We start from the raw sequence: 26,084 nt of genomic DNA on the forward strand, positions 1-26,084 counted from the left end.
AAATAGCCTGATCAGGTAGGACTCTGAGGAGAAGGCAAGGGAGAATCATCATCACAGTCCTAATGAGTTTAATAAAAACCAAGTAATCCTCCAGGGGGAAGATGAGAAAGCCACAGAGGCTATGTCTACACTGTACATTTATTTTGGAATACGCTATTTCAGAATAGTTACTCGGAAATAGCTTATTTCAAAATAGCACTTGTATGCTGCAGGGAAGCCCCAGAATTAGTGTGAGGCAGGCCTCCCTAATGTAGATGTGCTATCTCAATTTAGAGCCCCAGGAGGCACTGGGGAAGAATAACTTAGAATAGCCCTGGTGAGGGGCTATTTCGAAATAGCAACAGCGGAGCATCTACACAGTCCCTATTTCAAAATACATGTTATTCTTTGTAGAATGAGATTTACAGAAGTTGGAATAAGCCTCCCGTTATTTTGAAATAGCGCTAGTTCTGTGTAGATGCTCTTATAATAACTTGGCTGTGTAGACACACCCAGCCCGTGTATGGAAGTGGAGTTAAGTACAGGGGAGTGTGTGTGTGTGGGTGGGGGGGGGGGGGGCAAAGCCAGAATGCCTTCTGCTGACTCTTAAAGCAAGGGGCCAAATGTGGGGCATAACACAGTGAGCTCTAATTATATGCACATACTCTTCTCATGGAACTATCTCCCCGAGCTCCAAAAGAGGTGGGGAGGCAAGGCCAGTCCCCCTCCTGCAACTGAGGTAAAAGCAGCGATGTGAGTTGTCTCCAGGCCCTTAATAACAAGCGGCCAGGAGCAGCAGCCCCCACGACTCTAGCCTGGCAGGGGTTGTTTTGGACTTTCAGCTCAACCCCCTCCTCTTCCACCCCGCGCGGCGCGGCACCTGGAAGCGGGCGCGCTGATAACGCGGGCTGGGGGGGGGGGACCCCTGGCGGGCGGCTGCTCAGAGGGACTCGGGAGCCGGGGCGAGGGAAAAGCGGGAGGAATCCTCTCTCCCGTGCAGCCCCACCACGTCATTTTGTTGGGCGGCAAGCACGTGGTGCAGGGAGAGCTTATAAATCTCCCGCTCCCCGCACGAGCGTGATGTTATCTGCTGGCAAAGGTCCCCGCTCAGCAAGGAAAGCAGCGGGGCGCAGAGCGGGCGGGAGGCCGGCGGGGAGAGCGGGGCTGGCGAGAAAGTAAAGCGGGAGCGGCGCGGCTCTGGACGGGGGAAGCCCCGCGGAGCGGGCCGTGCGTGGCGAGCGCAGAAGCCAAGCCCAGGAGCAGAGGCGCCCCGGAGGGAGAGCAGGGCAAAGCACCTTTTAACCAGCCCCCTCCCCCTCAGCTGCCGGTCTCGAGACCCACGGGAGGCAGCAGCAGCAGCGCCGGCGTGTTGCCTGCGGCTTAGGCTGGCTGTTTTGGAGGCAGAGGAGGGCGCCGGCGAAGCTGCACCGCAAGAGAGGGGGGGGTTGCTCGGTGCCTGCGGCAGGCTCAGCGCCGGAGGAAGGAGAGAAGAGCACTGAGATCTTCCCCCTCCCTCCCAGCCCCGGGGGTCCCGGCCGGGCTCTCCCCGCTCGCGCACACACGTACACACACACACACACACGTGGGCGCCTCTCGCGCGGCTCCCGGGTGTTCCTGCAGCCGCTCCGCAGCGCGGGGCCCGCCCGCCCCTGCCACCGTCCCGTGCGCGGCGCTGGAGCAGCCCAGCGCAGAAGCCCGGAGCTGAGCGTCCGGCGGCCACCCTGTCTCGCCCTCCGACTGCAGGAGCGCCGCTCGCTTCCCAGCCCCGCCACCGGCCGGCTCTGCCTCCAGCGACTCGCGCCGCGGCGGGGGCCGCGTGAAGTCCCTCCCCGCTGCCCGGGATTTGCGCACTGGGCGCGCGGATGCAGAGGTAGCGCCTTGCTCTCCGTGCCACTCATCTGCGCCCCTCTGCCTTGCCCCGACAGCCCGCTCTGCATTTGCAGCCGCAGCGCCCCCCTTTGCTCCCCCGCCACCTCCGTTCTCCTTCAAGCCGCGCTGCCGGGGAGGCCGGGTCCGAAGCCGAGAATGCACTGCTATCTCCTGAGCCTGGTCCTCGCCCTGGATCTGGCCGCGGTGGCGCTCAGCCTCTCTACCTGCAGCACCCTCGACATGGATCAGTTCATGCGCAAGAGGATCGAGGCGATCCGAGGACAGATCTTGAGCAAACTGAAGCTCACCAGCCCCCCCGAAGAGTACCCCGAGCCCGAGGAGGTGCCCCCGGAGGTCATCTCCATCTACAACAGCACCAGGGACCTGCTGCAGGAGAAAGCCAACCACCGAGCCGCCACTTGCGAAAGGGAGAGGAGCGATGAGGAGTATTATGCCAAAGAGGTGTACAAAATAGACATGCTGCCTTTTTTCCCCGAAAGTAAGTTCAGTGTGTGTGTGTGTGTGTGAGAGAGAGAGAGAGAGAGATTTCACTTCTAACGCCGCGGCAGTGCCCCGTGTATTATAACCCAATTTTTCTGTCCACTTCACTCTGAGTTTGGTTCATACTTTTTGGACGGGGCGGGGGGGGGGGGGGGGGAGAGGATCAGTTGCTTGCAGATCTGCTGTGTTTTGATCTCACCTCCTCTCTCGTTCAAACTCATTACACAAGTCACGGTGTGTGCTCCCCAAGACCTGAGATTCTTTCCCCTGCTGTTCTTTCCCTTAACTTATCTCACTCTATCCCTGCGTTTGTCAAAAAAGGTATAAAAAAGAATCACAGGTTTTCTTTTCCTCCCCCCTGCCAACTCCCCCCCCCCCCCCCCATCATCCTTCTCAAGGTCTCTACTTAAAATTGGTACCCTAAGAAAGGACAGCTGTAGAGACTTCTCCCATCCTTCCAATTAATGGTGCCTTTAATTTTAGGTCAAGATAAGTTCCCCCTTCTCTTTAGTGTCATTTCCCTGGACCCTTCTCATTTTTTTCTGTGCCTTGCTATTTTTTGAAGGACACTTTTGATACACATCTCATTCTGAATAAAAAGGGGGAAATGTTTTGTGCTGATATCATATCCCACCCATGATGATTAAAAATCATCACAACATACCTCTTTGCTTTGGCAGTGGCAGTGGGTGTGCAGAAAAGCATAAAACTCCTTTAAAAAGAGCTAGCTACTCATGCCAAGGAAGGTTAAACACCAGTGAGAGAGAAAAATAACTTCACCGTCAGCATATCCCAAACTCCAGTGCCTAACGGTTTAATTTCCCTCCCTCTTCCCCACCTTCCACTTGATGCCCTATATTCTTGCTGTCTGTTTTTGAAAAGTACATACCTCTTGCTTAAATAGATAATGGAGCCATCTTGGTAACTTTATCCTAGAGTTTCTAATTGCATTTTCTTTTTATTTAGTTTTAGTTTTAACAAGTTGTAGCTTTAGGGCTTGCTGTGTCTTGCATGTGATAGTCCCATGATGCCAGCCAAAATGTCTGAACCCCACTCTTTGCAGCTGCCTTTTTCTTCTTTTACGGTTAAATGACACCATCAGGTACAGGACACCCTGGCAGTCAAAGCCATTTTATGATTGTAATTACAATAACAGCTAGGATAAATATACTCCACCCTTGTTACCCTCAGGGGAAGAAGATTTTTTTATATATGCTGGAGCCAAGTGGTTATGCGGAAAAGGTTCAGTGTAATTTTCAGTAATAACATTGAGACAGAACGTAGAAAAAATCGTGTCAGTTTCTCTTCAAAACATGTCTCCACCGCCCTCCACTCTTGCTGGTATTTTGATGTAAGTCAGAACTTTATTTTGAGACCCAACATCTCCTCCCCTGAGCATGGTCGCAGCTATTTACTAACAAAGGCCATAGAAAATAGTTCCAATTCCTTGATATACAGCTATGAAATTGGAATAAAGCATTTCTGAAGGCTAGATGCATTGATCCTGAGCACAGATTTGCCCTCTTTTCCACAAAAGAAAATAACGAACACAGAGCTTCTACTATAAACCCCAGCCATTTACTTTTCAGAATATTAAAATATCTGAGGTGTGTGACATCAAAGTTGACAAAAGAGAGTCTATTTTTAAAATAGTGTCAAAAGCCAGAGCGGCACTAAAGATTCAGCAGGGGGTTTGGCAGTGTAAAGTAGACTGCAGGTATCTACCAACAGAGTGCATCAGAAGTTTGGGATCAGAAGGCTGTTTAGCAACAGATCCCATACTACTGTGCAAGTGCTGTGGCTAACATCATAGCAAGTAGGTTAACTGTTTTTCCATTGCTCTCTAGTTATAGTGGATTGAGTGACCCTTTCCAAAAAAAGACAGCAAGGGAGGAATCACTCCACCATATTTTAAACAAACAAATGAAAAGTGCAGCATTGGCTGTTATATACACTTTCTCCTAGACTTCACTGAATAATTTTCATAACTCTGCAGTTCCTGATCCCATTGGGACCGTGATGAGGAAGGAGAAGGATATCATTATGAATGCATTGAAGGTCAAAAGCTGCTGAGATGAAGGCATGGGAAAGATCAGTGGTTCAGTTTTTAACCACAAAGTTGTTAGTGTTCAGTAACTGACTACAGCCCAAGTATTACAAATATACTCTAATTATACTCATAGTCAGCTATATATCACTGGAGAATGCTGATAGGTCTTTGTGGGGTATTTTATACAGTTCAGACTAAATATTTTTAGCAATAAGGAGATGTAAAAGGAAAACTATAAGAGATATTGTATATACTCTAAGGCATATTTTGTCTTAAATATTATCCTTGGCCAACTGTACTATATAAATACAGTAAATATGAATAGAACTGGCAAGTTGCCAATCTCCTGGGATGAATTTTAGTCAAGAAGGTATTTATGGGATATAAATAATACTGTGTCAACATTTAAAGAAGGGATCTGATTAGTTTTGAATTTATTCATATTAATCTTTTCACATGCTGTTAGTTTAAGGCTCAAAGTAAAGTTATGCTAAGGTTTCTGATAGTTTGCATTGAGGGAATAAGGGGGCATCTGGCTTCTGCTTGAGAGTCCATTTGAGGTTAAAGACACTTGTAGTCAGAATATATGTAGAAATTCAAAGAGTCAAAGAATAATAGACCCATGAAGATAATAGATTGCAAAATTAGTGGCAGGAAAATAATATCAAGAAACTTTGGAAACTCAAAAAGCAGTTGAGCTTTTGTGCCATCAATCCCCATGTATCTTGTTTTGGGTTAGATAATAAAACTGTCAATAATTGACTTTTTAACAGAGATCTATGAAGTAGATTGAATGTGAAATCTAAAGATTATAGATGATAAAATTACTTTGTGATTAGAAGCAATTATCTTTCGAATTCCAAAGTCCTGGCTTTATTAAATTTGGGTCATATTAGAAGATAATTCTGTCTAAGATAAAATTGCTGATTCTGAGACAAGTACTGATATTTAAACTGAATATCTATTTCAATTTAGTATTCACAAACATTGCATTGTTGATCTGCACAAATGTAATATTGGTACAGTTACAGACAGGAGATAATAATCAGACATATTTGGGACATTTGTTATATATGCATATAATTAGCAAGGCAGATTTTCAGGAATTTGGAAGGCTTATTTGTGTTAAACATATAAATGCTCAGTTCTATTAATCTAAAACTCCCATTACAGTTAGTGAGTTAGTAAAAACAGAAGGATAGAGCCCTATGAAAGTAAGTGATTACTTTGAGAATTCTATCATCTTTGGAGGAGGGGAGGCTGAAATAGACAAACTCCTGAAAAATTAAAATTCCTTTGTTTGATAATTGTTTCACTTTAATGTTATGCTAATTTTATACAGACTTCCTCCCCATCCCTATTGAGCCCAGTTTTTGACTATACATTAACTTTATGGGAACTATTGATATGACTTATATTTTAATGAACTCTATTGCATGCATATTATGTTACATAGACTACCGTTTTTCTATTTGCCAAATGAAAAAAAAAAACCTATATAAACTGGCTGGGTTCAAGGCTCTGCTTCTGCTTTATGAACAAGGAGTTGATTTACCAGTGATCAGAGGCATGTGGATGACTTGTCTTCAGAATAACTGAATTACTAATACTGAAGTGGCCAAGCTGTATGCCTCCCCTTCACTGATTGCATCATTACCAAATGTTAACAACTACTGATGTGAAGCTCATGTGTGTTTTGTGTTTACCAGTGCCCAGAATTTAATCATTCAGGGTTTTCTATTTTGTTAAAAACATGGAAGCATTCTCAAAAGGAGTGTATTATTTTAAACCTCCCAACTGTGTGGGCCCAGTGTTATAGGTGTGGGATCTGATTCTTCATTGTCTCTTACATGTAAGGAATTTGGAGTACTGGTGGAGTCTTCTAGTGAGGTAGAGGGAAGGTTGTTGGAATGATGCCATGTGACTTACATGTGGGTAGCATTCATGAATCCTCCTTTGCTCTTTAGCGCCAAGAAGTTGCACATGGATTTAGAAAGAGACATGATAATATTATGAGCAACAGTATCATTTTCAGTTATTCCTACCGAGTGAGGTAATCAAATTATTGGATCACTGAACTGGAAGGAACCTAGCAAGCTCATCAAGTCCAGTCCCCTGCACTCCTGGCAGGACCAAGCACCATCTACACTCGTGATGTCCAACCAGTTCTGAAGCCGTAGCCACTACTGCGATAGTGAACGAGCCATACACAACTGGCCAGATAGCCACATTGTTGAAGCCATCTAGCCACACTCAACCGGTCAGATAGCCACATGTGGCTAGCGTGGTGGATACCACGGATCTGACAGGTGTTTGTCTAACCTGTTCTTAACAGTCTCCTATGATGAAGAATACACAACCTGCCTAGGCAATTCATTCCAGTGTTTAACTAGCCTGACTGGAAGTTTTTTCTAATGTCCAACCTAAATCTACCTTGCCGTGGTTTAACCTCATTGCTGCTGGTCCTATCAACAGAAGTGAAGGAAAATAATTGTTCTCCCTCCGCCTTTTAGGTACTTGACATCTGTCTTGCTTCACTGCATATGCTGATCACCATAGGAGTCAGGAAGGAATCACTCCTCCTCCCACATGTACCCTCATTACACAAATGACAAAGTGCATTCTGGGTGTTTTCACTTCTTTTGAATCCTCAGGTATTGGCCACAGCCAATAGTAGAGTACCAGATTTGGGAGCTCAGAAACTTGATCTGGCATGGTAAATTCTGTTACTCTATGACTTGAGGAGAGAGAGAGAGAGAGAGAGAGAGAGAGAGAGAGAGAATGCTTTAGTGTGTGAAAGGGAATGACCATCCAGGATAACAAAAAACAAACAAATAAATCTCAAAACATCTAGGACTAAAATCCCGAAGCCCTATCTCAGTGTCTACTAAGCAAAATGTTTCTTGATGTCTGTCTTAAAGAGATACCCTCATTGTGAAATCTAGTAAAGTTTTTAAAGAAATACATTTTCTGGTACTCCACCCAACCCCCTATTCTGCTGCCAGTTTGAGGTTTTACAGTTGCAGGTGATAATTTTTAGATGTTTTTCTGTTTTCTGCTTCTGTGGAGGAATAAATAATGGAGGAAACTGGCTGACTAAAGTACCCCTCCTGCAAGTCACTGGATAGATGGAACCTGCACCCATATGAAGCTCCACTGGCTTGAGTCTGTTACAGTCAAGGCGCAAATGGCTGCAGAGGAGAGAGAGCAGAACTGACTATATTTAAAGTGCTGTCCAGCACATACTAGTAAATACACTGAAAAAAGAAATCATTTACTTTGTCAGTCCTAGTCATTTTAGGTGTCACTTGTGAGAACAATAGGTCACACATTTTCAGAGTGGGATTTTCATAGGTTGTTTTTATCACTTTAAAATTGGGATTCTTACATGTGTAAGAACTGAGGAAAAGCTAAACAAGAACTCTAGAATTTGTTCATCATTGAGGTCCTTATTCTGCAAGAAACACATGTACAGCTTTAAGTATGTGAGTCTCATTAGCAATTAAAGATAAAGTAGCTTGCTGAACTGAGCCCTGATTTTGCAGGATATTAGCAGTGGTAGGAACAGAGATTTGGAGTCATGCAGCTTAAGAACCCTCATAGCACTTAGAAAATGTATTGTTAAACATCAGTACCAGTAAAAGAGGTAAGGCTTGAAAACTCTTTTTCCAGAGGGAAAAAAGTTCTCTGTTCAATATCTTTGTTATCCTGAAAAGTCTCTTCCAGTTGGACAGCTCGTCCTTTTTCTTACGTAAGTGGTTCTATGCTAGAAATGCTTCCACATTAAAAATTAAGAGGAAACTCCCAGTGCATCTTGACAAAACAAGTCATTAGTGAAGATGCACAAATGTTTCCATTTCCATTGTGCAACCATATGCTATACATTTAAACAGGCAGCATTTAGCCTGGGAATTATATGTTCTCCAGGTATTATTTTAATTTAATAATATGTTATGGATGCTGAACAGATTTGTTTAGACTAAAAAGTTTGCTTCAGTCATTTGTTTAGAGTAGATTTACATCCTGCCTACAACCACAAGCTGATGTTTGTTTCTTTTTAAATCTATGATATCCACAAGTAGGTACCTAACTGCATCTTTACTATCAACTTGCTTCCTGTAATGGTTTGGCTACAACAGCTACTTTTCTTCTAGAAACAACTCCCCCAAGCCATTTACGCCATCCTTGTTGCTGTTACATAATAACTGTGAGGGAAAACCCAGCGGTACAAAATTACAGCTGAATGGTGCAGAAGGTAGGCAAGGAGGCGGGGGAGAAAGGATACAAAGGCCATCACTTTGCAGAAGTGGGGAGGGAGTGGAAGCACATTCAGCACCAAGCCTTATATTCCACCCTCCTTCCAATATACGCTGCAGCCTCCGTGGATGAATGAGTGAATTATGGTGTCCTTAAAGTGGCAGAGCGGAGAAGAGACACACTCTTACTAATTACTACAGGAGTTCTCCTTTAGCTCCAAAGACAGTGGATTGGGCTTTTGGATTTGAATGACTAGGTTTCTTGCCCTGGTTCCTTTGGGTATATACCTTAGAGTAATTGTTGAGAGATTTTTGTTACACATGACAGATGTTCTGCAAATTGCTTTTGAGCTGGGAAGCCCATTTTCTATGCAGAATGATGGCCTCCAAACCCAGCAGCATTGTCAGTGGAAATCTGATTAGGCTTCCTCACTGCTGTAGAAGTATTGACTTCCCCAAAGGGAAGATGCCCATGACTGTTTCATGCACCATATAGTGTACCTGAGGGGAAGGATCTGACAAGTAGCGAAGATGGTCTAGCAGTTCTCTTTCGTACCCCATGGTCTAGGGAGACACACCTGTAATTTCCCTGTGTATTCACATGTAGTGTGAACATTGCACCCTAAATGCCTTCTTGGTGAATACCTCATGTTCCCACCCCTTGGGAGGAAAGCTCTGTAGCAACCTTCTGAGTTTGAACTGGTGGGTTTTTTCCCCAAAACATCTTTACCCATCATTCACATTTTCCTGCAGGAGGGAGAGGGAAGGTATACCCCTAGAAACAGAAATTTTCTATTACTGTGGTTGCATGATGCACTGAAACCATTCTAGATTTTTACTATAGACCTAATCTTACTCCCATTGATGTCAATGGAAGTTTTGCCATCAGGATGAGCTCTTTGGAGCATGATTTGTCTCTTTGCTCACTTAGCACAATGAGTCCTGGTCTGTAACTGGGCCTCTTAGTCAGTACTGCAACACAAATAAATAACAGTATTAAATTGCACCTCATATCAAGGGCCAGGTTTATACCCGTGGAGAAAGTTGACCTACGATACGCAACTCCAGCTATGGGAATAGTATAGCTGGAGCTGCACATACCTTCTTAGGTCAAATTTCCATGGCATCCCAACTGCGGGAAGTTGATGGGAGAAACTCTCCCATTTACTTCCCTCACTCTTTGTAACCCAGTGGAGTACTAGAGTCAATGGGGGAGCCATCAGCGGTCGATTTAGCAGGTCCTTACTACACCTGCTAAATCGAACTCTGGGAGACTGATCTTTGCAGAGTCAATCTCTGAGTAAGTAGAGATAAGCCCTAAGTCCCCTGTGAAGCAAAAGTAATTGAAATAAATGTGAATCTGTCCATTGACTTCAGTGAGCTGTGGATGAGGCCTAATATATTATATTTTCCTTGTATTATAAAAACTACTAGAAGATTTATCCGGTATTACTCAGGCCCTTAACTCAAGCAAATTTTGGTTTTCTTCATTTAATTCATCCTCTGTCACTGCAGCAGGTTGGAGCCAGGTGAAAAGTACTTGTCCATAGCTACTGCAGCTGCAGCAGGCACAGGTGGAGGAGAGGTGCATGTCCTCAAACTGGGGGACAGACAGACACAAAGACAGACAAACTCTGAAATATACAATAGATAGTTGTCCTTTTCTCCGTCCCTGCCCCCTGCTGTCCCAGTGGGGGTATAGCTGTCCCAGTCCCTAACTCTGGCCCTTTGCTGCCCCCCTGTGATCATTCTGCAATATAACTCTCTCTCCTGCTAGATTCCCCCCCTTTCCATTTTATAAGAAACCATCAAATTCCAGGCATTGTCCTGGCACAACCAAATTCTGACCTTGCTTTAAGTTATAAGAGGGAGCTGCATATCAAATTTGGTGATCCTAGCTCTTACTGTTTAAGAGAATTTCTTGAACAAATGGACTCTCATATGGACAGACAGATTCATTTACTTTCCTTGCATGGAGAAGATACTGCTTTTCAGACAAAAAGACATGACAGACTGAATTAAAATATTGACTAGTGCATTTTATTTCAGCAAACACTCTATCAAAGAAAACAAAACAGGAAAAAAGGAAAGAGAGAGAGAGAATATGTTGTGATTTTGACCTTGGCTCTGTTTGTTTGGCTCCTTCCCACCATATCTAACCCACAGTACTCTGACAAATACTGCATCTGTCTTGACAGGCTAGATCACAAATAACCATTCATTCATAACTCAGGGCTGTTGTAAGAATCCCAGTTTGTTGCTTAATCTGATGATTGTGGATTCGAACATTGGCTTTGGAAGACGGACCCTGCAAAATGACCACAAGTCCAGTCTGACTGCAAAAACAAAGAGGGAGGTCTTGCTTAAAAGAAATACTATGCTATATATCTATATCTATATCTATATATCTATATATATATATATATATATAGACACACACACAAATATCTTTAAAAGTATTAAAACATCTGTTGTTGCCAAAGCCCGAATTGGAATGTTCTGGGAAAGATAATTTAATTTTAAACTGCTGTCCTTTTTCAGTGATGGTGATTTCAACACTTCCTGGGGAAAGTCGATCAGTGATTATTATATGCACAGCAAATGCAGCAGTAGATCTGTCATTCTTTCCATTTCACTTTTTTGCTCATATAAATTTGTGATTTTTCCTCATTTGGCCCGTGCGAGTATCTTGTGTTTTCACTGGCTTCTGTTCATTCAAACCCCCGCCATGAATTTTAAAAGGCAAGCTAAGTGCCGCTGAAGTTTCCTTTTCTTATTTGTTTTTGTTTACATTCAGCCTTTGCAATTCAGTAGCTAGTTCAACTAAAGCAGAGTATTGGTAAAACTATAGAGATGACTGAGAAATCAAAGCATGGGAGTTTATTTTTTAAAAAAAAATGGGAATCAACTTTGGGCTCATCAAAGTGAGGAACTAGAAACTCCGTGTCTTCTGTGTTTGTACAGCTCCTGGCATGGTGGGCCCTGATTCTGCCATATGAGTGTTAAACAATAATAATAATGAGCTCAAGAGTGAGTGAGCAGCTGCTGTTTTAAGCTCTCCAGCCTACACATGTCTGCTAATGCATCCCAACCTGACCGACAATAGCCCTTGTTATTTCAAAGCTTGGCTGCTCCTGAGCAGACGCTGCCTAATGTGCTGTACGGATTGGTGGTTTTGTGCTCTGGAAAAACAGGCACTAAGGATTAGTCTGAAACTGCCAAGAGTTTTAATAGGAAGAGCAACTCTGTAGCAGTTTGTCTTCAAAGCGCCATGTAAATATTAAGGCGCAAATTTCCCCTCTTTCAGTACAGAGGGGTTGAAATACTGTCCAGAAGTATCTGGCAAGCCTGGAATGGTGAGAGAGGAAATAAGTGACTACCGGTCATTAGAGTATAGAGGAAGCTGCTTGACCATTTTCAAACCCAACTTGCTCCTAAAAATGGGGCAGATCAACAAAGCCAAGAAACATTCCTGTGAGCATAGTAAATACTGCACCAGCTATTTCTCTTGCATCCTCTTTGCAGATTTAAGAGATTTTTCATACTGGAGTCAACTCCAGCTACCTCTAATGAAGAGATAGTCAGTGAAATCTCTAGTGATAGAGAGTTAGCTATATTCCCACATGTGAAGGTGGCAATTTGCACCCCTTGACTACATGCTGGCAGATGTAGCTTCATTAGGAGGTATTCAATCTTGAGGGAAGAAAGGCAGCTGCATTGCTGCCATCCTTCATAGGGATTGGCACTATTAAACTGAAGCTGCATAGCAACTTGGTCAGGGGCTGTTGCTTAGGAGATGCGTTGGATCAGTTCATGTCTTGGGTGTTTTGGTCCCACACCCTCAGTGGCTGATCCTGCCCAGTTTGTGAGCTATTGTATTGGCTCCAGAACTGTAGCATAGTAGCAATACAGATGGCTTCCTTCCCTTTACTTCTTCCTTTTACTGAGTTCAAGTTCTTTGTGATATGGCCTTTAGAGACCGAGTAGTCACACAGAATCATAGGACCGGAAGGAACCTCAAGAGGTTATCATGTCCAGTCGCCTGCGCTCATGGCAGGACCAAGGACTATTTAGACCATCCCTGGCAGGTGTTTGTCTAATCTGCTCCTAAAAATCTCTAATGAAAGAGATTCCAAAACCTCCCTAGTCGATTTATTCCAGTATTTAACCATTCTTACAGTTAGGAAGTTTTCCCTAACGTCCAAGTTTAACTTCCCTTCCTGCAATTTAAGCCCATTGCTCCTTCTCCTATCATCAGAGGTAAAGAAGAACAGTTTTTCTCCTGCCTCCTTGTAACAGTCTTTTGGGTACTTGAAAGCTACTATCATGTCCACTCTTGGGGTATGTCTACACAGCAGGGCTAAAGTCAAATTAAGCTACACAACTTCAGCTATGTCAATTGCATAGCGTAAGTCGAAATAGCTTAATTCTGCTTTTGGCACTGTCTACACGGCAGGAAGTCGAAAGAAGAGCATGCTCCCTTCGACTTCCCTTACTCCTCATGAAATGAGGGTTACCATGAATCAGAGTAAGAAGTCCTCCAGCTTGACATTATTTTGAAATAAAGGCTTGTAGTGTCGATGCACACTTCATTATTCCAAAATAAAGCTGATGAGTAGACGTACCCTCAGTCTTCTCTTTTCCAGACTAAACAAACTCAGTTCTTTCAGACTTCCCTCATAGGTCATGTTTTCTAGACCTTTAATAATTTTTTTTGTTCTTCTATGAAGTTTCTCTAGTTTGTCCACATCTTTCCTGAAATGTGGCACCCAGAACTGGACACAACACTCCAGTTGAGGACTAATCAGTACTTAGTAGTGCAGAAGAATTACTTCTCAGTTCTTGCTCTCAACCCTCCTCTTAATGCATCCCAGAAAGATTTTCTTTTCTTTTCTTGGTGCAACAGTATCACAATGTTAACTCATTTAGCTTGGGTTGTACAAATAGATGCTTGTACATTTTCTTTTTTCCTCTTGTTGCATATTGACGTAATGCAGAGTGACAGAATATTGCAACAAATAGCAGGTAAAGCACTAGGTATGTGAGCCTTGGAATATGTTCCACCTTTCTTGAAGAAATTCACTCATCTGGTGATGTGTTATATTCAGGCTTATATTCGGGATCTACATTGTGTGCACTGAGGATCTAAATTTGCAGCTAGATGTTCTTATAGTGGATTTGTACCAAAATCCTGAGTCTAAGTTCTCTCAAAAGTTGAATCTGGATTCATACTTAGATTAGGTCCATCTTTGTGTCTGGGAGTGAGTCAAAGTTGGAATTTTCACACATCCCTCCTTTCTTGTGTACAGGAGATCCTAAAAAAATGTAGAAAAAGATAGCTTTAAAAGATGGCCAATGATTCATAAGTGTTTTTTTTGTCTAAGAGAACATTAAATCCTTCCAAATCTGGGTCCTGTCTTAACCCACTTTATTGGGAAAGTTCTCTTCCTCTTGGTGGTAGGTATTTATTTTAATGGGGCTGGAAAGAATTCTGTCCAATCCACACTTACCACAAGACCAGCTGCACCTGGAACTTTCTGCTGTCACATGACTGTTGAGTCTGTACTACTGATTTAGGGCCTGATCCGTAGGTGGTGTCTTTCCATTGATTATAAAGGGCTCTGCATCAGGTCTATGACACTTTTGATTTAAAAGAATAACCATATTGCCAAGGTGTGTTAGACATATTTTTGTAACATGGCTCCTTACTTTTGATGAATTGCCATCAGAGATGTTCTTCTGTACAATGCTTTGTAAAAAGCTTTAAAAATAAACTACATTATAGCTTATTGGTAGCAGCATTTGATAGCAGATGTCAGCTGGTAACAGCATATGGCAGCAATATGGCAACAGTACATGATTATAGAATACAGAGTAATAGGTATGAGTTCATGTCCTCTACCTCTCAGGTATCCCATATACCCCTCCCTTAAAGAAATGACAATGTGACCATGAGACCTTGCCAATAAACATGCTGTGTAATATGTTACTATCATCCTCCCTAAATCCAGTTCTAGTCTAGAAACTAAGGGCTTCATATCTTAAAAACTTCTCTGCAGACAGCTGTACAAATCCTTAGTTCACTTATAGTAAAGATGATTCTAGAGGCTGCAAAGAAGAATCTGGCAACCCAGTAAGCAGTAGATTAGACAGAAAGGCCAAGACTAAGCCACATGGTCCTTGAATGTTATCTGCAAAAATTTAAAGTCAGTTCTCAATTAAACTGGAGCTAGCAGAGTGACTGCTAAAAGCAGCTGTGATGATATATGCTGAATTTACAGGCTGGAAAGCAAAAGAGTTTGGGAACAAGACCTGTGCTAATGAGATGGAAGTGAAAGTGATTTGATATAGTGCCTCTCTTGCTTGGTGTGTCTCAGAGTGCCTCACAGAGTAATGAGCGAAATATTAGGAGGTACATTCTAATCTCAGTTACACAGATAAAAACTTGGAGTAAATCTATTGACATAAGAGTAGTCACTCAACATTTTCACTAGAGTCCTGGAGGTCAGAGTCTGGTTAGTGATCAGTTCAGCAAATGGAGTAGTTGCTGTGGATGGGATTTTCAAAGGAGCCCTAGCTGTCTAGTTTTCATTGAGTTGTAATGAGATTTGGTTCTGTAGGCCCTCTTCATAAATAGCAGACCCATGTTGAGATGATAGATCAACAGAGGAACCTGCTTTACTAAGAGTTTATCCCACGCTCTTAAAAACACAATGTCAGTGAGAGCCCAGTGGTCGGTCATCAATGGCAAAAAAGAAGGGGGGTTGGTATAACCTTGTGTCCAAAGGAAGCTCCACCCGGTTGCAGTACTTCCCATACCTGATCAGGGTCAGCCTGGAGTATGTGCCCAAATATCTTGTAGTAGGATTTAAAGCCAAGAGGCCAGATTCTCATTACATTGCCAGTCTGGTGCATGGTGCATAGGATGTAAATGGTTACCTGGATAACTAGTAAGCATCACCCTTACCAGGAAATGCTTACTGGTTATGGTTAACCAGCAGGGGCTGCAGCAGGCTGTGGGTAGGGGGCTGTTCTGGCCTTGCAAGGCCCGCTGCAGGTGAGGGAGTTGCAGGCGGGGAGGCACTCTAGCCTGCTAGAGCAGGCCCCATTTGCTGCTGGCCCGGTCTGGTGCATCACAGGCAAGGACACTCCAGCCCACCCAGAACAGCTACAGTCTGCATCCGGCCCAGCCCAGCGGGCCATGGACAGAGGCATTCCAGCTGTGGTTGGTGGAAAGGCTGGAGCAGTCCTCCTAGCCCCATTTCAGTTAACCGGTTAACACAATTAAATGGTATTTTACATCCTTAGTGTGTAGGGGACTTGGTGTACATGACAGTCAGATGTACAATCTTCTGTTTCAAAAGGTTGCTTTTAGTGGAGCCATAATACATATGTTGTGTGCATTTGGTACTGAGAAGGAGATTTGGCTTGGGACAAACATTTCCAGATCTAACTGGATTTTTAACTAACTTGACTGTGTTGTAGTTGGAGTGAGGCTGTCTGTTGACCTAGGGTCCAGTAGAATTAAATGCATTGATCTAGTATGTATCACAGCATATATATATATATATATAAAATCAGAGCCTAGCATATATCACAGTAATTATGAATTTATGGAGTTTATCCTATTTTCCATGGATAAAATATTGAAATGTACAAATAACTTAAGCCCCAAAATCCCAATTTCAAAAGTGACTTAGGCACTTCAGCACCTAAGTTATGTTGGCTCACTATTAGAGGATATCATTAGACAGGCTAATTTTGAGTTCATTAGCTCATCTTGTTCATCTGCCTGCCTACAGGACAGTTGCTAGTGCTGTGTCCAAAGTAATGCTACATGGAAAGGCACGGTGGTGGTATCCCAAACTGTTGTTAAAGAATAGATGTGATCAGAGACATGCTGCCCTCCAGAATATTTGCAGTGCAGAATGAAAGATGCGTGTGGCATGGTGAATAAAATTTGACTCCAGGTTATGCGCTCAGGGGGCATTTTGAGAGCAGGGAAAACTTCCATTAACTTCAGCGGGACTTTTGTCTATAGAATGACTGCAGCATCAGTTGCTGTAGAGTTCTAACCATATAGGTTGGTTTCCAAATCCTGAAATTAGGGTCTTATTCCTTTTTAATATCGGGGCGGAGTGTGGTGGTGTTGTGTGTAACTGTGTACACATGTACATGTTCACATCCCTGATGGTAATGGTAAGTAGTTTTTTTCCATGCGTCTAAAAAATATGATAAACACAACAGCAATGCTGAAATGGATATTCAGTATTTTGTAAAGACTTAGAAGAAGTAACATTCTGATTTTCTTTATTTCATTTCATGTTGCATACCTACAGGTATATTCCCAATGCATGAATTTAGAAAATTCCCTGTTAAGCCCATGAGAGTTTTGAGTATAAATCCCTACTCAGACATGAAAGATGAATACACACTCCTTTGACAGCTATGTTGAGTTTTTATAGCGGAAACATAGCAGTGTTGGTATAAGCTAAATGCTGTCAGAAGAACCACAGATTCACTTTCTAAATTTTGTCTTGCATTTAATTAAGTGGTCACCAACCTTTTTATGCCCAAGATCACTTTTTAAATGTCTGGGCAACCCAGGATCTACCTCACTCCATTTCCCCCTCTCTCCATCACTTGCTTTCCCCCACCCTTGCTCACTTTCACTAGGCTGGGACTGAGGACTTAGAAGAAGGAAGCGGTGAGAGGTGCAAGTTCTGGGAGGGAATATGAGTGTAGGAGGGGACTGCAGACTGGAACAGAGTGTTGGGTTGTAGGTGAGAGCGCAGGGTGCTGTCTCAGGGAGGGGATTCCAAGTTAGGCAGAGTGTTGAGGAGCAGGTGGGAGTGTGGGGTGCTGAGCAAGCACCCAAGCCAAGGAGAAAACCCCTGATTGGCCCTCCCTCCCAGGATGGCATTGAGCTGCTCATACTAGTGGCACATGTGTGGTGCCACCCCAGAGTATCCACTCTGCTCTCTGGCCTCGTTGTAGGCCTGCCGGAGCCCTTTTATTTTCATCTGAACCTGGTCGAGGGTTCAGGTGTGGCCTTTGGCGGCCAGGCTGGTGGCCATCCAGCTGTACATGTCCGCATTGTGTGGAGATCCTGGAGGTTGGTCTCCTCGCCCCAGACCTCAATGAGGTCCAGGATCTCTGCACCAGTCCAGGCTGGGGCTCTCCTGCATCCCTGGCCAGGGGCAGCCGAGGGTGCAGCAGGAGCGCTGGCAGCCGTGGGGGGCACTGGGGTTTGCCATGGCTCCATCGGCAGCTGCTGTCTGGCACGGGGTTTGCCAAGCTGGCCATGTGCCACAGGCCCTTCTCCAGCAGCCTGCTGTTTTCAGCTCCACAGGAGAACGGGAGCAGTGGAGCTGGCAGGTGTGGTCAGAGCAGCCACAAATGCAGCTGAGAGAGGCCTCTGGAGGCCAATTATTTTGAATTAGCTGCACTGGATCATCCACACTAATGGTATTTTGAAATAACAATTTTGAAATAAGTGTTATCCCCAAGGAAAGCAGGAGTTATTATTTTGAAATAATGGACTGGGTAGTGTGGATGCTCCACTTGTTATTTTGATAAGAGAGGGGTTTATTTCAAAATAACTCCCTAGTTATTGTGCTACCAGTAACTTTGCTACTAGGCTGGAAAGAAACCCACACCCATACTACTCTCTCTATTCATTGTTGCTTGGACATCACAAATAAGTCATAACAGACCCATGCTTCATGAATCCTAGATGCATACTGGTCTGATCTGATCATTATTTGTTTGTTCATTATTTGACTTGACAAAGAGCTCTGGACTCAGAAGCTTATCTCTTTCACCAACCGAAGTTGGTCCAATAAAGCATATTACCTCACCTTCCTTGTCTCTCTTGTATCTGGGGTCCAACATGCCTACAACGCTGCAAACGAGTTTTCACTGACAGATCAAATGGCTGCTGATTATGTGAGCATTAAATAACAGATGAAGTCCTGCTTGATATTTTTTGGTTACTAAATTGATACTTGAAGGCTTTAGACTATCTTTTCAAAATAACAAGTGGAGAATTAATCAAACCAGTTCATTCAGACACTTCACTCCAAAATATTATAAAGAGTAGTCTCACCACTCCAGGAATTAATATCATTAATATTATCCAGTAATTTCTTCTGAGATTTCTTCCTGTGGACAATGCAAAATCATTCTGTGCGTTTCCAGTCTAATTTTCAAGCATTGCATTCACTGTAATTATTGATGTGAGACAGAAAAGACATCAGAATTCCAATTCAGTTTTAAAACTTGCTATTTCTCCTGTCTTTGCCATTCACTTATCCATTAGCTGGAGTATCTTTCTCTTAACTATTTTAAATTGTATTTTTCAAGATTAGAATCTGTGAATTTACACTTGATTGCAGTGCAAATCAAAATGTCCATTTTTCTTTTGACATTATTCCCCCTTCCTTCTATATTGCAGTTTCTCTGAACATTTCCTGTTGGTTTTTTTTTTGTCTCTAGAGCAAAATGTTGGACTGTCCAACCTGCTTTTCTTGAAAATTACTTTCTTTCATTTCCTTCTCCAGCCAGGGAATGGTTTAGAAATTCTTTTCTCTGGGCCCCTGGCTTAGTGTCAGAAGCCAAATAGCTTCAGGGCTTGCCAAAGGAGCAGGAATTCTTCCTGGCAGAGGTGGGGCTAGAAGAACAGGATCTAAACCGTGGGACTGACTTTCATCTCCTCTCTACAAACCAATACAGAAATTTACTGACCGATTTTAAATCTTTCAAGCAGTATAGATGAGCTGTGGGGCCCTCTGAAAAACAACCTTCTTTGATAGGGCACATCTACACAGCAGGGCTAAAGCTGAAATAAGCTACGCAATTTCAGCTACGTCAATTGCATGGCTGAAGTCAAAATAGCTTATTTTGGCTTTTGGCACAGTCTACAGAGCAGGAAATCTGAGGAAGAACACTCTTCTTCTGACTTTCCTTACTCCTCATAAAATGAGGGTTACAGGAGTCACAGTAAGAAGTCCTCCAGCTAGATATTATTTTGACATTATGTCCAAACAACTGCTTGTAGTGTAGATGTGGACTATGTTAAATAACACTGCTGTGTAGATGTACCCATAGGTAGTAATTGAGTAAAAGGACAAGTTAGACTGTGCTACAGGAAGGCATCTTATAAGAGTGAGTTACTGCATGTGGATTGTGATGTTGAACAGTTGGTAAGGGCAAATGGACTATTCTAAGCAGATGGAGCTTCTTACGTTAACTGCTCTGTTCTCAAATATACACATCTGCAGAGTTGTTCTAGGAGAATAGAATCTGTATTCTCCCTGCTGTTTGAACATATTTAGAGGCAGGGACAAGCCCTAACATTTAGAATCACATAGTTTTTTCCCCAAAATTCAGGGAAAATTCAGGGATGTGCTATTTTGATTTGTGCCCATTTCTTTCTTGCAGTGGGAAAGTATCAATACTCAGAGTGCACCCTTCTGCTGGAAATATTGTATTGAGTAGTGATGATGTTTCAAGATTCTTATCGTCCTTTGCCAGTTGCAAGCAAATTATATCAGTAACAACTTTACAACTATGGTATATTTACAGAGTACTGATTAATAAGGTACAGAGTAATAAAAGAATGATGTGCATGGTTGCTAGCAAGAGACCGCAGAACTGTTTTCTAATCTCACTCACTTGACCTATGTCAGGTTTACATGGGTCTGACACAGTTTCAGGCGTTGTGCCTTACCCCACAGTACAATGAACCACTAATATGTGCCCAACCCAAACTGTAGCTGGGACCATTCTGCTGCTAAGAAAGAGATAAGTAGTTGGGACATCCATCAGCATCTTACCTTCTGCTAGACCCCTCAGTTCATTGTATTCAGGTTTCAGATCAGGGCATAATATACAAATGGCCCTGAGGGAGATACTGCTAGATTTCTGTGTCTCAATAATTGCACCCCGCCTCTTTAACTTTTTCCTGAGACCACTCAGAGAGATCTTGAAATGCCATAGACTCAGCTGTTACACAACGCCATTGAGTGTCTTCTTCAATGATTCAGTCTCTGCCACCAATGTCAACATGAAATCAGCAAAAGGTTGAGGAGTCGTTAGTTCAGTCTCAGATAGGAAAGATGGAACCAGTGCTGGTAGATAGTGGGAAATGCCTTTAAGGAACTGACCAGTACACTAATATCATCAGTAATCCAGAGCATCAAACCAAAGTAGTGCAGAGCCTCGGGGTCTTGCTATAATTCATACGCTCCCTCAACATGCAGTTTTCCACAGTGCCAAGAAATATCTTCTTTGGCCTCCACTACACCAGTCAGCTGTGTTCTGCTCTCTCAGGTGAGGACCTAGCCAATGCAATCCAGGCTTTAAACTCCCCATGGTTGGAATATTGCAGCTCACTCTACTGAGGTAGGACACAACTGCTTCAAAAAGGCCGAAGCTGGTAGAGCATGTCTTACTGATGGACATGTGCTGTGCAAATACATCCCATCTCTGCTTTGTCATTATTACTGGTCCCACCCCTACCCCCAGTGGCTTCAGTGTAAAGATCAAATGCCTGGTTCTAATCTAGAAGGCACTTAATAGGCTGATATCTGTTTTAGAGACTGCTGTAGCCTCCAGGTGATCCCAAGACATCTACCCTTACTTTATAGGTATTGTGCAACAGGATAGGTTTAGGTTCCCAGAGTGAGCCAATGGCAAACAAAGTGTTCTTGGTGGCAGGAATTGAAACTATGAAATTTCTAGGCAGAAAAGGTCAGACAAAATACAAATGAGCAGATCAAGGTACACTTCTTTTTTAAAATAAGGAATTGCTATTTCTTAATAGTGCCCCAGAGAAAATAATCCAAATCTCTGTACAAGTAATAATACTATGCTCCAGAAAAATTGAGGTAAAAACCTTTTTAGTCTGGACTTTAATTCTTAACTTTTTTAAGGTACCCCAGTAATCGTGGTTATATAACCTTGCCTTTGAAAAAAAAAACCACCAGGCGGTAATATAGATTATTTTTATCTGCTATTGCCAAATCAGGAAATATGCATCCCCTCCTCCATAGTTTATGTCACTCTTCTTTGATGCTGTAAGGGGCCAACATGGGAGGAATCAGTTTCCACACCATGTTGAAGTTGCTGGCTGAGGGTTTCCGGTGTGTAGAACTACATGCCATCCAGAATTTGGCCATGTATTTAAGGGGCTCATTTCACTCCAAACCTAAATGCAGCCAGCAGCCTGGTAGAAATATGCTGCCTCCATCTGTTGCTAACATCACTATCCAAGAGAGGGTTTAGGAGACAAAGTGCCTTAATATTTGCTGTACAGAAGCCCCAACTGAGATCAAGCCTCTGTTATGCTAGGAACTCTCATATTCATGGTAAGAAACAGTTTCCACCCTAACAGGTTAGTAATTTAAATTGAGGAGCCAGTGGATGCTCCATCATATAATCTTTTATCCTGAAGAAGAAACAAGCCTGGTCTAAGATGGAGACTTTCATATCCGCTCAAAGATTTCTTCATGGTGACTGTATTTGTCATCCAGCAGCTATTCCAGTCCAATGTACTAGTACTTATCTAGAGTCCAATCCTATAGTAGAAACAGAGAATTGTATGTTAGAAATGTCACTTCTTATTCAGTGTTACTGCTTTTTGCAGGGGGCACTTTTTACTACTTCTTTGTCAGTGGCCAAATAGCTTCTAGTGATTGTTATTTCTTGTCAGCCGAGTGTGAGGTTTGCAAAGAGAATTTAGAATCGAGAGTATATTTCCCCATCAGACTATAGCAGTTGCAATGTAGGTCAAACTTTTGGCTCAAACTGTCAGACTGTTTTGCTTTAGGCTTTTACTGCAGATCAGCAAAAGCAGGAAGTTCAGAATTAAGGATGAAATACCTACAATGACTCCAAAAAACACACAGTATAATGAACTCACTAGAACTCTGCCATCCTAACTGTGCTGAGTACAACCTTATTCTTTGAGTAATTTCAATGAAAGCAATAGGATTGCTCATGGATGAAAGTGCTACTCAACCTAGTGAGGGTAGGGTGGTAAATTCTGGGCTTATGGATCAAATGTCAGCTGGAATTTGGCATTGATTTGCTTTTATCACAAACACATTATTGCAAAATAGTTTTTTTCTATTTTATTTATACTGAAGTTCTTTATTTCTCTGCATTCATATAAATGTAAGATAAAGATATCACATTATTCAACCAATATTCAACCAAATAACAAAAATATATGGGGGGGAGTAATTCTAATTACTAAACCATGATAAGCATTTATAAGGCAATATTTTTCACCACTCTGGCAATGTAAAGGAGCCTTAAAACTTTTTCATCTCTGTTGTACTCCTGGGAGAATTCACAAAGACAGTGGGTACAATTCATTAATCAGGCTGTTTGCTATATTTTGTTCTGTCTGAGGGACAGAGCCTGTCTCATACCTACCACGTGAGAAGCACTCCGAAGCCCTGCATCTCCACGCCAAGCATGCCACAATATAGAGCAAGGGGACCAACTGTCTCTCTATCGCATATTCACAGCTGTCTAGACTCTTCCCCTGGCATTTATTTGTCTCTACCAGATGCTTTGGGCACCTAAATTGACATGTCTGTGCTGCTGAGAAGGGATGTGTGACTATTCTTGCAGCTTCCTTTTGCTTCTCTGTCAGAAGTGTGTGGTGGTTTTTTTTTTTTTTTTTTTTTTTTGCAAGGAAGCAAAGAAATCTGCAGGGGACACAAATTCTGTGCATGAGCAGTGATGCAGAATTCCCCCAGGAATATCTAGAATAGTACTTGCAAATTTTATTTTAAATTGATTATTTATCCAGGACCCCTTACATACAGCTGAACTCCATTGGTTCTGCTGCCTCTTGGCCCATCTGTGTCTGCATAGACGAGGAAGACCGGTATTAGAATTCTGCCTTGTAGTCATATGTAACAAACAGTGACTTAGAATAAGAAGTTGCTGAGCATGAACAGCACCTGGTTTTTTAACATGAACAGCTTGACCAGCATCATTTTTAAATGCCTTTCTGTAGTACAACACTTAGCAGTTTTTTAATATCTTTCATCCAAGGATCTCAAAAGCAGTTACAAATGCACATGGGGCATTATGAGAAAGTGGGAGCAACTACCAGTCTTGTGATTTTTATCATTGTTTCCTCTTTGTTAAGAACTAAAGATCTGCAAAATGTCCTCTTGAGTAACTGAAGCTATTTCAGAATGATAGTGCTGGAAAAAAAAAAAAAGATAAAAAGAGAATTCCTGCTTCTCACCTCAAAATGACCAAAAGAGTTTCTAAAATAATTAATTTTCATTTGTCTTCAAGAAATCAAGCCAAATCTAAGGAGAATCATCTTCCTGACCATATTCATTCAGGGTGCATCTACACAGCAGGGCTTAACTCGAAATAAGCTACGCAAATTGAGCTACGTCAATTGTGAAGCTTATTTCGAAATTGGGAGCCTGTACACAGCACTTATTTTGAAATAGAGCACTCTTCCCCTGACTTCCCTTTCTCCTTGTACAATGAGGGTTACAAGAGTCAGAGTAAGAAGTCCTCCAGCTTGACAGTATTTCAATATTCTTTCAAAATAACTGCCTGCTATATAGACACAGACTAAGTTATTTCGAAATAATGTTGCTGTGAAGACATAGCCTCAGTGTGCAGTGCTGGCAAAGGTGGTCATGCTAAGTCATATCAGTAGGGATCAGCGGAAATGGAAAATGGCATCGTCTCAGACTTGTTCTTTGGCCAAGGACTATTTCAGTTATGTTTGTACAGTGCATCACCCTGTGGGGTGCACGCACAGAAACACCACCCTCATTCAATGTTAGGATTATTTTCTGATTTCCAAAACTTTGTCTCACTAGAGCTCTTCTTTGGTGCCATGAATATCCCTTTGCTAGTGATCCTCCCTCTTTAACTTTTTTTTTTTTTGCCTTCCTTTATCTCGTCTTCCATCTCTTTGTCTCCATCCAGTGTTCTCAACACTGCTGCACATAGGCATTGTCTAGCCTCCCGTACACTTCAGGTGGTTGACAGGGGAGAATGGTGTAGGCAAGGCAGCATATATTGAAGTAGCATTTTCCTAAGCATCAGATGTATATCTAATCTCTTAGAATTAATTGATATTAACTAAATATTTACATTTTGTTTTTTAAATCAAGTGCACACAGATTCTCAACTGGTGTAAATTGGCATAGGCATGTCATACAGACATTCTGAAGACAAATGTCATGATGTAGTACTAATCCCTGGAAGACAAGGATTTATAAAGGCAATGTTCTCTAATTATGACCAAATTCTGCCTTCAGAAAAGTGTGTAGCTTCCATTTGAATCCAAGGGCCCAATTTACCCTTCTGGAAGTATCACCAGTGTTGCTTTGATATCGTTTCAAGGAGATCGTGCTGAATTCAACAACTTTTTAGAGTGCTAGCTGTTGACTCAACAGTCTGTAACACAGTGGGTTTTAACCTGCGGCCTGCAAGCAGCTTGCAGCCCAATGAGCCAGAAGAGAGGCCCATGTTACATCCTCAGGGTGTGTCTACACTGCAGCTGTTTTTCCAGAAAAACAATACTTGTGTCCACACCGCCATTGAGTTCTTTCGACAAAAAGTCAAAAGAATGGAGGAATTTTTCCAACAGTGGTAAACCTCATTCTATGAGGAAGAAGCCTTTTTCCAAAAAAGCTTTGTCATAAAAAGGTATGTGTGGATGCAGAAGAGGGAGTTCTTTCGTAAGAAGAGGCCTCCAGGAAATAACATAAGTGCCCTGATGGCCACTCCATCCAGACTAATCACACCTTTAATGCGAGAGAGTGTACAATCAATGTGGACGCTATCGTTTGAAAAAGCACATTGCTTTTTGTTGCAGTTTTGCTGTGTGGACTATCGCTTTTGAAATAAGCTTTTCCGGAAGATCTCTTCTGAAAGAAGCTTGCGGTCTAGACATAGCCTCAGAGTCATAGAGGTAGTATTGGATGTGGCCCACAAAACACATTGTGGGCCGTATATGCAACCCTTCATGGTAAATAGGTTAAGAACCACTGCTCTAACAAAATATCGGGACTCACCTGGAACTAACCATGATCCCAGAATTGAAGGCCTGAAATATTAACATTGTATTATCCACAAGCAAGTGTATATGCATTCCTTTGCATCCCTTCTCTAATCATGTTACTATTGCCCAATTTTGGCCCTGCTATACTTTGCCTGTACTCTTTCATCTTAATGGCAGTTTAGTTTCCTTTTTCTACTCAGATTTATTATTACAAAGATCACACCTTTCTTTACAAAGGACTTATATTTCCTCCTGGAAAATCAGGAATGCTCTGTCACTAATTCTTTTAGCATTGAGTATCATGTAAGTAGGAGATGATTTGGCCACTTCCAACAAAGTGTGCATTTATTTACTTGAAATGTCTAAGTGA

The 26,084-nt window shown here is 42.5% G+C and overlaps 1 protein-coding gene across 1 annotated transcript in view; it reads left to right on the plus strand.

The window, feature by feature from the left end:
- Nucleotides 1-1,002: 1,002 nt before the first annotated feature.
- Nucleotides 1,003-26,084, plus strand: part of TGFB2 (transforming growth factor beta 2) — a 77,581-nt gene continuing 52,499 nt past the window's right edge. The window contains exon 1 of the mRNA XM_006115568.3: nucleotides 1,003-2,347. Coding sequence (XP_006115630.1) covers nucleotides 2,005-2,347 — 343 coding nt within the window. The 5' untranslated portion in view covers nucleotides 1,003-2,004. The remainder of the gene's footprint in view (nucleotides 2,348-26,084) is intronic.

Source organism: Pelodiscus sinensis, chromosome 3, assembly GCF_052426305.1.
Source record: "Pelodiscus sinensis isolate ZL-2025 chromosome 3, ASM5242630v1, whole genome shotgun sequence".
Classification (NCBI taxonomy): Eukaryota; Metazoa; Chordata; order Testudines; family Trionychidae; genus Pelodiscus; species Pelodiscus sinensis.